The 16,856-nt window shown below is 38.1% G+C and overlaps 2 protein-coding genes across 3 annotated transcripts in view; both read right to left on the bottom strand.

Moving 5' to 3' along the window:
• Positions 1–1,465: 1,465 nt before the first annotated feature.
• LOC105042587 (UPF0548 protein At2g17695) lies at positions 1,466–9,402 on the bottom strand. Its single transcript, XM_010919876.3, has 3 exons — positions 9,090–9,402; positions 8,782–9,010; positions 1,466–1,847 (listed from the first exon to the last, which is right to left on the bottom strand). The coding sequence occupies exons 1-3, from the start codon at positions 9,341–9,343 to the stop codon at positions 1,650–1,652; spliced, it is 681 nt and encodes a 226-aa protein (XP_010918178.1). The 5' UTR covers positions 9,344–9,402; the 3' UTR covers positions 1,466–1,649.
• Positions 9,403–10,378: 976 nt separating this feature from the next.
• Positions 10,379–16,856, bottom strand: part of LOC105042588 (uncharacterized) — a 47,827-nt gene continuing 41,349 nt past the window's right edge. For both annotated transcript variants that reach the window (XM_010919877.4, XM_073256820.1), the window contains one exon: positions 10,379–10,847. In XM_010919877.4, coding sequence (XP_010918179.1) covers positions 10,769–10,847 — 79 coding nt within the window. In that variant the 3' untranslated portion in view covers positions 10,379–10,768. The remainder of the gene's footprint in view (positions 10,848–16,856) is intronic.

The raw sequence follows: 16,856 nt of genomic DNA, 5'->3' as shown, positions 1-16,856 counted from the left end.
ACTATATACTTTTTAATTTTAAATTTATTGATTTTTTTTAAATTATTCATATATTTAATATTTAAACTTCCTCCTCTCTCTTCTATTCTTCTCGCATCCACCTCTCCCCTCTCCTCTAAAATTACTCATATACTTTTTGTAAACAACATCTACCTCACAATAATAAAATTTTTTTATTTTATTATGAATTAAAATTTTTAAAATTTATCTACAAAAATAATGTCATAAACAACAATATGACTCCGTTAATTCTTAATTTAAACTTAAAAAATATCACATGATTTTTATTTTTATTATTTTATAATTTATTTATTTTATAATTTAATAATATTAATTTTTATTATAATTATTATATTTAATTAAACTGAATATTTGAAGTGATATTAAAATTAAATAAAATGAGATTACGTCTTTTTGTGTTATTTTGTACATGACAGTTTACTGATATAATTAATTTTTATCAAACACTTAGGAGATGTTTGGTTCGTAACCGAAATCGGAATAGAAATGAGAATCGGAATGGCTTGGAATCGAAATCGGAATGGCCAAATTCTCCGAGATGTTTGATTCGTGATCGGAATCGAAATTGAAATGAAAATTTGAATCCATGGAGGAGAGTAGGAATTGAGTTCTATAGATTGAACCATTAACAAGACTCCTCCCAACTAAACGATTGAAATGAGAGTCATCCATTCTGATTCCGATTTCAGACCCCCACTCCTTCTAAGCAAACATCCTCTTAGACTAATAAAGCTACAGCTCAACATATGTTGTGCTTTTGCTGCAAGATGTTCCTTGGCATTTGTCTAAGAATCATATGTCGTGCAATGTTGCACGCGCAAAACCCTTTCAGTTTCTTTTACATGGCATACCGAGAAAGAGTTGTAAACCAGAAAGCATGATGCCAATGGCTGTAATGATGGGTCGTATCCTGCCCCCATCAATCATGACCGATGAGATCTTGTTCCCCCGTGGCCCAGCTACCTGGCACCAGCGTCAATCACGTTGTAGGTATAGATCCATACAACCAATGCTACATGCTTGTTCCCTGCCCAGATCTAAGGGTTTATTCTATTTATTATTATTATTATTTTAAAGAACAACTTCACGGTTCTCGTTGACAATGTTCAGTTCATTATATTACCATAAAAAATTTCATATTCACCAGATGCTACTCTATCATACATCACATCATGATCTGGTCTTCGTTAAATTCCAAAACCCCTTTGCATCTACATCTCCAGAGGATACCATATCACTCTCAGGAAGAAGAAAAAATAAGCTGTTTTTTTGACCTTGAAGCTGCTAGTTTGTCTAGCAATTAAGCTGCCGAGAACAGAATTGGCATCACAAGTCCATTGACTGAATAAAACGCCAAATCTTAATGGATCCCAACACATAATACTGGATATTCGTGAACACCCATATCCACAGAAGTTAGTAAACTAGCGAAGAATTTGATCAGTGCGGTAGTAATAGCTGGAACAAATTTTGCTCCCAGAAGAGTATTGCCATTAAGATATATATAATTATGAGCAACAGGAGATGGCATGCGAGCATATGAAAGTTTCCAACAGAATATAAACTTGAGTACTAGATGATTCAAAAAAAAAAAAAAAGTTGTGTGACACAGGGAACTCTTCGCAGTATTATGTTGTAGATTGTTTTTTGGAAGCGACAAACTTCAGTACTGCATTTGTGGACTGCTGAGCAAAGTGTTTCTGCCTAAGCTGCACGTATGGATAGGCAATAACTGAGAGGAAGTGTGCAGGCTTTGAGAAGGAAAAGGTTTCATACCAGATCTGATCATTCTCATCCCACTCAATTGAGAACCGCTCCTCTCCAGCCTGCTTGAAACATGATGTGAAAAAAGAATGCTAGAAGTTAGATATATTTTAACTGCAATATATTTTAACTTTATGTTACATGTCTAAATAATGGGCGACCATATAATATTAAATGTACTAAGTATAAAATTGAAAAGAAAAATACTTATATTAAAAAACTGGAATTGCAACATACATGCATCTAGTCAATTCTAAGTCAAATGTTGATGTCCCTTATATGTGTGTGGTTCATGTTCATAGATGGGCCATGGGACCTGATACATTATAAAATTATTCCAAAATATAAAATTATGGAATGATCTCCCTTTTTTTCCAATTTATATCCACTTAAGGGATGTAACAAGGAAATACTTGGACAAGAGGAATAGCTCACCTTCCACTCTCTTCCTATTTTTCTCCTTTCTTTTTCCTCTTAACTTGAAGCAGAGGGAGAAAAGCGCATTGTATCCTTTTCTCCCTCAATTATTGAGGCCTAGAAGCAGTACGGGGCCTTATCAGGTTGAACTGCTTGGAACCAAGGGCTTTCAGGCTGTTCAGCTTGGCAAGGATTGTTTCCTTGCAAAATCCTATATAGAGACCATGAACCATCCCGATTTGTGGTTGGTACAGCACAACACTAACCAATCTGAATGGGTTCTGATAACCCATGCAAGCGTGCATTTATTCCCACATCGGTTATTTGCTGGAAAAATCTTGGATACTTGTATAGGACTAAAAAATCCAAATAATACAATTTGGCTAGCCTTTTTGGACGAAATCCTGAATTGTTACAAATGGTACTAAAGTGGATTTGGCCCATAACTCGTGGACTAGGAGATACTGCAGCACGAGTTCATTGGGTTAACCATGGGCTGGTCATGGTGTTTATGAATGGATGCATGAATTTCGGCCTATTGCTTAGCGAGGATGCCAAGACTTAAATAAGGAGAACATGTGATGATCTGTGCAGGCGTCTATTTAGTCCAACATCGATTATTCACCAAGAAGATCTTGAGTACTTATACAAGACTAAGGAACCCAAATAATACCTTCCAGCTAGCTTTTTGGGTGAGATCTTAGGTCGTTATAGATTCAATATTGTATTGCATTATATGGGACAAACAACTTAAGTAAAAGCAAAAAGCAACTATATTTGAACTACCTCAACATGAATGTGCAAACTAGGAATATCAAACAAACCATCTAAGATTCAAATCAAGAATCCAAAGAGGATATAAAAGAAAGAGATTGAGGTAGGTCAAATAGAAAGCACCTACTAATGGATGCAAGGTTCTCAGTTCTGATACCAATGGCTGTTCCGGTCGGCCGACGGCACGTTCCGATACAATTTCATACCAGATCAGATCGATACGAACCGACAAAGGGAGGTAGGGACGAACCGGAGAGGAGAAAAAGAGAGAGAGGAAAAGAGAGGAAGAGAAAGAGGGGGGGTCTACCGGATGGCCTCCGGCTAGCTACTATGGCCGGAGGCCCTTCGGCTGGCCACTGTGACTGTCGGACGGTGTAAATGCCGCCTGCGGCTCCACGGCGTGAAATAAAGACAATCGCGCTTGTTTCACAGGCTTTTTTAAAAAAGTCCGATAACAGTAAAGCCGGCAATGGATTTACTGACTTCAATATTTTTGAGCTTTTTTAAAAAAAATTGAAATAATGAAGCCAGCAAATAGATTACCAACTTCACTGTTTTTAAATTTTTTTTAAAAGAATTCAAAAAACTAAAGCCGGCAAACTAAGTGCCGACTTCACTGTTCGTCTTTCTTTTTAAAAAATGTGAACAGGGATAGTCGCCACTATTCCGTGGCTGCGACTCTGTCCGTGCTGCTTCCGCTGCCCGATGGCCACGATGGCCGTCCGAAGACCTCCAACGGCCCCTCCGTCGTCTCGTTCTCTTATCTCTGATGGCCTCCCCCTCTGTCTCTCTCTTTCTCGCTCGTTGCGGTAGCCCTATTGGGCGAATTGAGCTTCCACAAGCCTCCAACGACCACAGAGAGCCACCACTGGCCTCCAACGGCCTCTCCCTCTCCTCCTCTCTCTCTTTTCCTTTGTTTCCCTCTTTCTTCTCCGGCACCAGTATGTGCCGTTTTCGTCGCCAGAACCATCCCGATTCTTCGTCAGTCCGATTCGGCACGCCCCGAACCACCCGATTCGGGATGGTTTTGAAAACCATGAGTGGATGGATGTGTTAAATTTAGATTGAGTATCGAAATCCATCACCAAAGATGTAATAAGAGACTATAATGGTGCTAAAGTTCTTACAGGAGAAAAGTAGATGCTGGTCAATGCTTGAACCAAAACTAAAGCAAGCTTCTTGGGCCTCAAGTGTGTGGAAGAATTATGTAGATGAATTATATATTTAACTAAGTATTATTAGTCATTGAATCTAGTTGTAAAACAATGCAAGGGAAGCAAGGTACTATACAAAAAATACACATCATATTGGAGGCTTAATAGATATAGAGTTATCCATGTCATCCTTGAAGAAAATCAGCTTGCTGATCTAAGCATAACCTAATTACCGCAAATATGATTTTGCACATCAAACCTTAAATCAAGGTTTGCTAGACTAGTATTGGGACTCGTATTGGCCAGCGACCAATTAGTTTTAGTAGAAAGCTATATCGTGTTGTGCTAGGACATATCGAAACAAGAAGAGGGAAGGGGAGGGAGGGAGGGTAAGAAAACCCTAACCCTAGGCTAGGAGAATTGAGAGGGGGAGAGAAGAAGGAAGAAAGAGCAATGGGAAGAGTGGAGAAAGGGAGGAGAGGAAGGGAGAGGGGTGCACACCTGGAGCTTTGAAGTTCCAACCATGGTGGAATCCAGGGAAGAGGATACCATGGGGCTTTTGGTGGAAAGAGAGAGGTGTCACCTCCACCACTTTCATCAGGTAGTGGAGTTGGTCGAACGTGGCAGATTGAGGGAGGAAGAGGGGGGAGAGAGAGGAAGCAAGAACAGCTGAAGATCTGAAGCCTTTGAAGGGGTCACGAGGAGTAAGGACTTAAAGTTTATTTTTTGGACCAAACCATCCCAATTCTTGATTGGTCTGGTTCACTACGACCCAAACCACCTAACCTTGCCTTAAATTATGAAGAATGCTTGGTAGTTGAGAAGCTTACCTCATGTAGAGAATAGCGAGAAATATATATAGAACATCAATATTCTAGTGTTTTGTTATTTAGATATTCAACCAATTAGCAACTTATGATGATGTAGCCCTTGATGCACTCTAGTTAGTTTCTGATCAGTATCATTAGCATCAAAATTTGGAGTAAATTCTTCTAGATGTATATAAGGTGTTGCTTTCATGTTCCTATATAATAGCAAACTAGTTTTTCATTGTGCCAAATGGCTAGAAGTTGCCTCTTGAAATAGGCAGAGGATGGGCAATATGAGGAATTTTTCCTATGCACATTCTATGAGAAGTACCAATATTTCATGTTTAGTTAACCTAGAGAACCTAATTGTGGAGGACCGTCTAAGAAGAAATCAAGGCACATTTCTGTTAGACACAAATATAGAAATTAGAATATTTTATTTTATTTAAAAATTAAAAAAATTTATTTTTATGTAGACTCTAGGACTAGAATTTTTCAAAGATTCTAATATTTTATTTCTATGCAAACCAGCGTATGCCGAACCGTCCCGAACCAGATGGTTCCAAACGTTCCAAGCTGTATCGATGGCAAATCGGGATGGTTCAGCCGAGCAAATCGGAACACCGGATGAAGAAGAGGGAAAGGGAGAGAGGTGATGATGCCAGTGGCCCATCGAGGCCATTGGAGGGCCGCAGAGGCCTCCATGGCTCGATGTCATCCGATAGAATGTTTAATCAAGAGAGATAGAGGGAGGAATGACAATACCAGAGGCATAGCCAGTGGAGAAGCTATCGAAGGGCGCCCGGTGGCCACCGTGACCACTAGACAGTAGAAAATCTGCAGACGAAGCCATGGAATAGGGGCAACCACTTTTGTTCAGTTCATCATATTTTTTTTAAAAATGATGATGAATAATGAACCTAACAAATCCATTACCGACTTCATTGTAGTCAGAATTTTTTTAAAAAAATCTCGTAAAAGAGGGGTGATCATCCTTGTTACACACCCGCAATGCCGTAGGTTGCAATTGCATTGTCAAGTGGCTACAGCGGCCTCTCCAACAGCTTCCCCTCCTTTTCTTTTTCTTCCCCCTCTGTCTCTATCTCTATCTCTCAACCAAGATCTGGCAGAGGAAACAAAGACCTTGGGGCAAGGGGCAACTGTTGAAGTTGAATTTGTGGTGAGGGCCCTTCCAAACATATGAAGTATTCTTCAATTTTTTAAGTGAACATTCACTGCAGAGCTTGCTTTCAGGTTTCAGCATTGATGATGGCATGGAAGGTACAGTTAATGATGACAATTTTATGTCAATTGCGAACCTTATCAAAAAATCTTGGTAGAGAGTGAGGAGTTGGGGTTGATCACTTTCTTTGAGCCAAGGTAGGCAAAAACTTGAATGGGCTCAAAAGGAAAGGCCAACTGATGTAAGACAATGGGTTAAAATAGTTTAAAGCTAATTTGATCTAATATCCTGCAGAAAATCAATCTGCAATGCAAAAAAAATCCAGTGATGAAGAAGAATAACCGCAGAAATAAGAGAGAATTGTACACAGTTGGGAAGAAATCAAGTGAAGTAATAAAAAGAAGAAGAATAATAAAGAAATAGATAAGAAAATAGGGATAGAAAAAGAGGTAAATAAGAAAGGCCAAACCTGTTCCTAAAAAAAGTCTTTTTATTCATTCAAAACAAATCATATATAGAAGTTTTTCCTTCAACCCCAATGTAAAGTCTTGCTTTCCATGCAAACTAGGACTCTTAACATGGATGATGATGTATATGGGTCAGATTGGCTTGTTGGGATTAGTGGGAGGTTTTGTGTGGTGATAGGAAGAGGGAAATCAAAAGAGGAAGAAGTGGATAAGAGGATGAGGGATGGAATAATGGTTGGATGTGCAAGTAAGAAGATAGAAGGAAGAAGAGGAAGTGACCCAATGGATATGTGCATTGATTCTAAGAAGCCTTTTTGAAAATTTCATGTTGCATTTTACATACATACATGCATACATACAAACATATATATCTGTGTGTGTGTGTATGCATGTACGTATGCATGCATAAATATGTGTACATATACATGTATGTGTGTATATATGCATGCATTCATGTGTCTATACACACAGAGAGGGGGGGGGGAGAGAGAGAGAGACTTCGCTACACTTGAGTGGATCTCCACTCAAACCTGATCAGGTCAACATTGAATGATAGAGATTCCACATTGGTGATTCAAGCTGTTGGATGTGATCTACTATATTAAATTGCTTAGACACCAAAATTCATGTGATTTAGAAACCCTTTACCTATAGATCAAGTGGCCAAAAAAATGTATTATCACATGTTATTTCAATTGTCCAAGTTTTTGACCACTTAGAGGTGGTGGATCACATTCACATCTAATGGTTCAGATCACTAATGTGGGATCCTCATCATCCGATATAGACTTAACCATACATTAGTGAAGATATACTCGAATGTAGCCAAGTGAACCTCTCACTATATATATAATATTAATATCTATGTGTGTATATATAATATTAATATTAGCATCTCAGAAATTGCCAAAGTTGTCCATGGAAGTTCACTTTTGCAAGGGCAATATGTGTCATTATACCTTTTGAATGACCAAAGATTAAAAGAGGGTTTGTAAATTTTTCTAATATAACTATTGCAACACAACCAGATTTCTGACTACCAAGTCTCAAACTATGTGCAACAAGACATCACATTTAAATTGCAAGAAGAAAATACATCACCAGAAACAAGTCACATTTATCTTTTCCTTGTACAAGATCCTGCTTTAGACTTTGCTGAATTGCCTCAGATCAATGCAGACTTAAATCTTACTCAATGTATATATTGGTAATCGAACCACATGTAGTACAGTGGAATTTGCACTTATAAATGCTTTCATAAGGAGTTAAAAGGGAAAGGTTATGATGGTCCTGCAAAATTAAAAATGAACTGTTTCTGCAAAGAATAAGTGGCTTATTTCTGTAAATTTGATAATTAAATAATTTTTCTGCAAATATCCTACTACCTAAGCTAGATTTTCTTTGAAATCAAGGTTCAAACACTTCAGTAAAATTTTTCCATTCAAAACTAACCAAAATTAAAACCCATAAATTAAAATACGATTAACATATAGACCTAGTATCATCTTAGGTACATCAGTCATAGACCCAGTCTTCGTTCAGAAAGCTTTCTTGTTCACATCATGTCATGGACACATATTACAACAATGTGATTTTTCTTGAGCCTGCCACAATCACTTTTTAGCTGCCACTTTTAGGGAAGCCAGGTCAAACTTAGACATCTATTGTTCCATGTCCAAAATAATTTATTACAGAGAAAATTCTATCAAGAACCAATTTTCTTTTCTTCAACCACTCTGTCCGCCACTTGCAAACTACAAGTAAATGAGAAAGCCACTCTCCATCAATGAAAGCTTCCCCCTTCATAGTAAGACCCAAAGATACAACCGTTGCAAACATATTCAAAATCCTTTCAAGTCCGATCCTATTGCCTTTGATTTATTACCAAGCCTCCATAAATAGACGTACATACAATAGCCTATAACAGAGCTAATTCCATTAGCCCCCCTTTCTTAGGAGTAACCTAATTACATGTAATTTTCAAACTTACAATGCGTTTCCTTATCATTATCTCAGCAGCAGCAAGAACAGAAGTAAAAAGCATTCTCTTTATCTCACAATTCTCAAATGGCATAACAGCATCTAGCATGAAAATATATATATATATTTTGCTAACTATATCAAGTTTCTACAAGCAAATTCAAGAAGCACAAGGCAATTTTAGAAATGGAGGTTATAACTGGAGAGAATACCAAGAGGTGGCCTTGGAGAGTGCCACCGCCGAAACCGAAACAAGACTTGATAGGCCGAGAAGCTGCTGCTTCAATGGGTGTGGGCCTGGGGGTGAATATATCAGTGACGTACGCGACCTGGAGAGGCATCATGACCCATGGAAGCAGCTCCTTCACACAGACACAGAACTTCACACCAGTCTCGATTGGGGTCTCCGAGTCCACGAACGCCCACCCCAACCTAAAATGCCTGCCAAATCCCACCCACCACATCAATTTATGTTCGAGAAAGAGAAAGAGAGATGGGATGATGGTGATAGCTATCATACGTCCAAGAGAGGAGGGCAGATTTGGCGAGGCGGAAGGTGAGGGGGCCGGAGCCGAGCAGGACGCGAGCACGATTGATGAAGAAGCCATTCTTAGAGAGGGCTTCTTCTACTTCCTTATTTCCGTTTTGGGAAGGAGGAGGAGAAGAAGCGGCGTGGAAACGGGGGTCGTAGTTGAAGCCTCCGGCTTGGGCGATGCAGGCTTTTTGTTGGTCGCGGGAGGGACGCCTCCAGCTGAGAAATAAACCCCCCACCATTATCCTTCCCCTCTCTAACGTTGATGGCTTGATGCTGGCTGGCTTTTTGGTTTTGGGCGTTGTTGTTGTTTTCTACGGATAAGTGAAATATCAGAAAGAGATTAATGTTCACAATAACAGTCGCATAAGAACGCTGCCATTCTTTTTACTTTTATTTCACTTTTTTTTTTCCCGAACAAAAATCTTTGCTATTTTTTTTATGCAAACAATTTAAAAATGGTTTAAAGTTTCATTGGCACGTGTTAATCTACTTCATAATTTTCTTCGATTTTTTGAAAATAAATATTATAAATAATTAGATATCAATCGGCTTATTTTTTATATTTTTTTAAAAAAAGCAAACATACCAGCTAATTTAGACTGAATGATTTCAGCCACTGGATTTTATAAAGAAAACCTAAAAGTGCCATCTCCTCAGACCATTTCATACTGGTGTAAAAAAAGGAAAAAAATGTACAATTTATGTTACATATATTAAAAATTCATCTAAATATCATCCAACACATACAATAATTTTACAAAATTAGTTGGTCCAAATTATAGAGCAAACTTATCTTAAGATTTTTCAATTGATATTCAAAATTTATAAAATCTCTGTTATACACCTGTAATTACATGGAGGGAGAAGATATGCCGGTCAATGTAAATGGGTGCTAACTATTCCCATAAAAGGGGAACAAAAGGAAGGGGAATGACAGATTATACATCTAGTTTGACTTGAACATTGTCAAAAATGGATACCAGATTATTAGTCAAAAATGACAGGACCATTGGACGGTGACAATTTTGATATTGTTCTTTGAGTTTCCTGTTTCTAGTGAGGCAACGAGTGGACTTGCACATATGTTCTATAGATTAGCTAATGAGAGACAAGAATTGCTCAAGCTGAGAAAGGAGCTATCTCGCAAGCGAGGGTGGTAAATGGTAATGTAACTGAACCAACACCTGCTAACCAAGCAATGCATGGCCTGTAGGCATGAGAGACACATTGCATCATATTGCATTGCATATCTCACTATCTGTAAAGCACTGAAAAATCTTCGGAGGCCATCTTCGACCTATACTATCATTACAAAATATCTTCCAAAATTTGCACCATTTTACATTCTCTGAGTGACAGAAAGGGAAACAGAACATAAACATCAAAGGAAACAATAGAGATATGCATTGTGATCGTTCTCATGTCAATGAGTTCAAAAGTTAGAACTACCCAAACAGTACCATCATCAGTGCATGCAAATACTACATATCGGTTCAAATAACTTGGTGATTCCTTCTCACTCCACCTCCCTCCATCTGGCGTCATAAGTGGGCTTGCAATCACAAGCGCGGCAAGAAAGGCTAACTGAATATCCATGGAGGAATAGTCGAGAACCTGATAGGATGGATCCCAGACAATCAGACTTTAGCAGCAGTATCAGCCACTCAGTCGAAAAAGTCCATCTTCACATCTGTGACATCAAGCTGCAGGATCTCTGCTCTACAGCCTAAGATGGCACCAATACTACAAAAAACAAAAACAATAATATGCTATACAACAATAAAATAAGCAACTAAATTGCAATATTTATGATAATCATTCTTTAAAAAAAAAGCAAGAAAAAAATTTTAACCACTTCAGTATTGTCATTTTATAGAGACTCATTAGATGATAACGATGACTCAGAATAATCCAACCTCTTCAAGAGTCCATTTTCAACCTTCCTTTCAACTCATAGCTTGCTGTATCATATTTAAACAAAGATGATAAATCATATGTCAACAATTGAACTGTCCATTCACAAGAAAAAAGAATACATTTCTTTGAGGAATGCCACAGGGTTCCCATCAGGTATATATGAACAGTTTTCTCGCCATGTGGCATAATGGGATTGGTGTGATTTATGGATTTGTCACGATCCATGAGGGTTGGTCAATTATTGAATTGCCAAATCAGAATTTGCACGTCAAGTGACCTTTTCACGTGCACATAATGGGTTCACCTTGAAATATTTTCCTATCTCTAAACTAAACAAATGCATGTAAATCTGCAATTTTGGCAGATCTATGCATGCTCAGACTGACTGGAAATCTACAGAATCAAGCAAATGCCACAGTCTGCTACCACAATCACAAGGTTTCACAAGCAGCATTCTTTGAATTTTCACAATTGGTAGCAGTAGGTTGTTGTTTAGTGTTCTTTATATGTAGACTTGGTTACCCATTCACGCCTAGCTTGAAAAGAAAACATTTCTGGATACACGTTCCAAGATTCATTCTGAAGAACCATAAATATATCTGCAGACCATATCTTCCATTCACATATTGCCAGGACTGTACTAGAAAAGCCAAAGTTTAACCCTAACATATCTGTTAAAATTGCAAAAACCAGCTTCACGAGAGGATGTCTTTGCAAGACGTAGGCAACTCTACTTTGTGAGAGTAACACAGTGCCAGATCTAATTGTTAGGAGAATGTTGTCAATTCTGTTTTGAGCATGATGCACCCCATCCATATGATGGCCAAATCATTGGAGAATCCATCAATATGCAACATGACAATTGTTTGAGATCTGAGAATGAAGAGATCAAGTGACAGATTCCCATTGCTTTGCTGAACAGATGACATCACAGAGTAAAATGTGCAATATTTTTTATCAGGTATCTTGCCACAAGACATGGTGGAGCCGATATCCACCATAAATTCATGACATTCATACAGTAGAATAGCATATTGGAGCATATCAATAAGATATTTCACGAGACTTGTGCAACAGAGGACAAATTTAAGTACAATACATAAATGCAAAATTAGGGTCTATTTAATTTCTTGTACATTCCAATTTACTTTTAGGTTGCCCTTTTGGAGGTGCCTAGGCGACCAAAATAGGATATTTTGACACAAACTCATAACAATTAGTACTGGATTTACTTTAGGGTGCTTTGTTGGATATGCTTAGGACAAATAGGGTGATTTGAATCATATGACTCATAGTAATTAACATAAGTTGCACAAAGGTTGAGTCACTTATTAGGGTGGTATTCTGGGTGCTTGTTATGAAGCTTCAGATGTTTTTACTGAGGATTGATGGGATGTAAAATTTTGTTGTATTTCATGGCTTATTTGAATTTGTTTTGTATTTTCATGTTGTTTTTTGAATGGAAACAGGGTTTAGGGTTTGGAACAAATCCATTGTATTTCCTACATTTCTTAACTTTCTTGTCATTTCCTCTTTTATAACTCCATACTTAGATCTGCTTTTCAAGAAGGAAAATCCATCATGAGGGTTGATTCTAATGATTATTTCACATCTTGATGCACAATGCAAAGTTCGTCATTCTATCAAATGAAAGGATTTACTTTATTTTTAGTTTTCTAAAATTCAACTAAATAACATGTTTCTTGTTCTAAATTCAAGAATCATGAATGTTGAAAATCTATGCCATGAATAGCATAGAAGTCCAGCTTTGCTTGACGAAGGTGGAGCAAAGATAGGAAGGAAAAATATTTTTCAAGGTTTCTATATGGTCCTCGATTTTCTCCTCTCATCATTTTGCTTGAAGCACTTCTTTGTGTTGTTGTTGCTTTCTATCTTCTTTCTTTTGCAATTTTTTCAAGTCTATTGTTCAATCAACTACACAACAACCAAAGATAGAGAAGAATTTGGAGAGGGATATGACTAGAGAGATAGCAAGGAACAAAAAACAGGGAAAAAAGAATCAACAAGACAGGAATATGGAAGAAGGGAGGCATTCCTCTACTTTCCTTTAGCCTTTCTGTTCTATTTAACTATCAACCTAGGTGGACGCTACCATGGCTGTGTTGGGCTTAGGAAAGGCTTACACCATGTGAACAATTTAAAATGTCAATGTTAGCACCTAGCATTGGGCAGATACTGGGACCCAAGCATCTTAGCACAAATTGACCTATTCCAGCCCATAGACTTGTTTCATCTTGGCACATATTGATATGGCTCCATATTGCTCAATATCAACCAAAAATCTTTTCTTTTTTCTGTTTTCTAGTTTTTTTTGTTTCTATGAGAACCCTTGTAGATACTTGTTTAGTCTCACATTGGATGCACACTTGGAAGATCTTAGATATTTATACAAGACCAAGAAATTTGGTAATGCTTTTCAGCTAGGCTTTTTGGGTTAGAAAGGGCTGCTAGAAACGGTATAGAGTGGACCCAGTTCATAAACAACATGGACCAAGGGACACTATGGTGCAGGCCTATTTCGACTTGATGACAAGCCAATCATGGTGTTTGTAATTGGATTTGATTCAATTAATATCCTTAGCCTAACAAGGATGCAATAGCTTAAATGAGGGAGTATGTGAGGACTCATGGGGGTGATTTTTAGTCCCAGTGTCCCACATCAGTTGTCTAATTCATACCAACTCAACTAATAAATATGTCTAAAAATAATAATAACGCAACCATCCAACAAACTAATTCTAAAATAATAACATAACCATCTGACAAACTCAATAATTCTAAAATAATAATACAACCATCCAACAAACACAATAATCATGAACACGAACCAGAGGGAGGAAAAAGGCACCTCTCTAGACTCTAGGGTTTGTCCATTTAGTAATTTATCCATCCATGGTCAATGGACGGTCCAGATCAAATGGGATAGAAGGCTAGGGTTTATGCTAAACATAAATGATACTAAGACATATCAGGTATGTTCAGATTCGGTTTTGGGTCGGGTTTGAGTCCGATAATTCACCAAAACCAAAATGGAATGGTTTTTGATTTTTAAAATCATAATCAAAACCATCCCCATTTAATTTTGGTTAAAAGCACCCTGTTCAGTTTGAGGAAGGGTAAAATATTCGAGCATCCATCTCAGTTGACATCCATATGCATTTCTTTCCTTTCTCTTTGTTCTTTTTTCTCTTTTTCTTATTCTTCTTAAACTAATGCATGTCAAGTCATGTTCCTAGGCCAAGTTGCATGATAAAGCTTCCTTTGCATCAGTGATTCACGCACCTATTGAGCACATTTGGGGGAAGGCTCAGGAACTGTTGGCTTAAGCCCCTAATATTTCTTGCTTAGTCTGATTGCATAGATTACAAACCAATGCCTGATGCATACCCAACGTGCATTGCTCTAGGGCAATGTGCATGCAAAATGAGTTAAAATGGCCACATACTTGCGGAGACCTCCGTCTGCTTCATGACTTGATTCAAATCCGAAGTGTCATGAAGTGTTGTACAGTGGGTTGCTTGGCTTGAGTATGGCATTGTTAGGCATTATATTGAACAGAATTGAACCCAACATGGTCCTATAAAGTCATGATTTTGAGAACCTAGGGAGGCTTGGACCTTTCTTGTGGTTCCTGATGATAACCCACACATTTGATTTGAGGGCCGCCATGGAGTCGGGTATTTTGTTTGAATAGCCTAAAGACTTCACAATTTGCTATAGCATGAACCAAATGACCCAATGATGTAGTAAGACAGCCGCATCGGCATCACAAAATAGGGAACTTGAACCAGTAAACTTGGCTTGCTAGTGTATGCTTAGATTATTATTATTGCGTTGCCCTAAATCATTGTCTCTATTCTTTTAATGAAAAGTCACCTTCTGCATACACGGAAACTCCAAAGAACTTGCAAGAAGATTATGAAGATGATAAGCCACGACAGATGATGGTATGGTCTGAGTTGGTAATTGATGCATTTAAAGGGACACTGTAATACGGTACTGAAGTGTGCTACTGTAGCAATGCAGCATAGGAGAGGAAAGAAGAAAAGAAAAAAAAAGAACGAATGCAATATGTTGTAAATCAAAATACTATACGATCTATTCAAATGAACTCTTAAAGGTCAATGCTGGAACTAAATAGAAATCAGCAATATGTTCAAAATTTATTAAATAACAATGATGAAAGTTCCATGACTGAGACAAACTTCCCAAGACTAATTACATATACTAGTTCCAACATAAAACACTAAGGAATAAGTTCATTCCAGGCTTAAAACTAAGTTCAGATGGCTAGATTTTAATGATCGGATGAGTGGCAGCATGAGGTAAGGTTATGGGTGGATCTGTTACCTTGGGTGCGGGAATATGTTGAAGAGGTTCAAGTCTCAACCTGTTCACAGGATGCGGAGTATCCACAACCACCAAAGGAGAGCAGCACCGTGATGATAGGCTTCAAGATGGGGAAGAGGGAGCCAGAGTCAAAGGAGGAAAGAAGCCGAAGATGGATCTGTCCGCGAGGAAGAGGCGACGACGATCCCAAAAGGAGGGATTCAAGATAAAACCATAGGTTAAACCTTCCAAAAAAATTTTCTCCCTTTTTTTTCTTCTTCCCATGTCATATTTATACATGATGCCACTAGGTTTGATATGGTTGTTGGTTTATTTTGAGTGGTTGTAGGAAAAGGATATATTTAAATTGGTTTGAGATATGGTTGTAGGTTTGTTTTGAGTGGTTATAGGATAAGGATATATTTAAATTGGTTTGTTGAGATATAGTTGTAGATTTATTTTGAGTGGTTATAGAATAAAGATGTATTTGAATTGGTTTGTTGGGATATGGTTATAGGTTTGATTTGATTTAGGATAACCTAGCCATCCGATCTCAATAAATTAAACTAGGATAGAACACACTCAAAATAAAATAAAATAAAAGTAGTGACTCAATGCACTGCATCAGTTCTCCTCGGATGGAAGAATTCTTGACCCCGTCGAGAGAGCCTCCATATAGCTGTGAAATAGGTCCTCCCGAAGTCGATGTAGCTCGATCTCAGAAATCCAGCTGCTATTAGTAATTGGACGTCCACGCCATCATACTAAGTACCAGCGGTGTGAATCCTGGCGTGTCCCTGTCTCATGTACATCCAAAATCTCTTCTATACCTTCTGATGTGATCTCTGCAGCTGTATAGAAGGATAAGGTCTCGACGTCGGTAGAAAGGGATGACTCACCATGATATTGGAACAAGTCACTCACATTGAAAATTGGAGTAGGCAATCCTGGGGGCAAGTCAATGAGATTGGCGTTCTTCCCCAGCTTCTTGAGGATCTTGAATGGCTCAAATTTCTTCCTGCTTAACTTGTTGTAACCTCCAGCTGAAAATCGCTCCTTCCTGAAATAGATCAGAACACTATTCCCCTCATTAAAATCCATATCCCGACGGTGTTGGTCTGCGGCCGCCTTGTATTTGGTTGTGGAATCCTACAGCTTTTTGTGAACTTGTTGTTGCACGTCTTGAATCTGTTTCAAGTAGATTTCAGCATTTGCACTAACTCTACCAGGATATAGAATAGGTACTCGATCAAGAAAATGGGGAATAGGATGGCCATAGGGGGCTTCAAATGAGGATTTTCCTATGGTTCTATTGATGGAACTATATATGCAAACTCAGCTTGCGATAAAATTAAGTCCCATTGTGTCGATCTCTCACCTGCCAAGCATCTTAAAAGATTGCCCAAAGATCGATTTACCACCTCAGTTTGTCCGTCAGTTTGAGGATGGTATGGACTGCTAAAATTTAATTTACTTCCAACTTTG

This window comes from Elaeis guineensis, chromosome 4 (assembly GCF_000442705.2).
Source record: "Elaeis guineensis isolate ETL-2024a chromosome 4, EG11, whole genome shotgun sequence".
NCBI classification, from domain to species: Eukaryota; Viridiplantae; Streptophyta; class Magnoliopsida; order Arecales; family Arecaceae; genus Elaeis; species Elaeis guineensis.
This window is presented reverse-complemented; position numbering and strand designations above follow the sequence as displayed.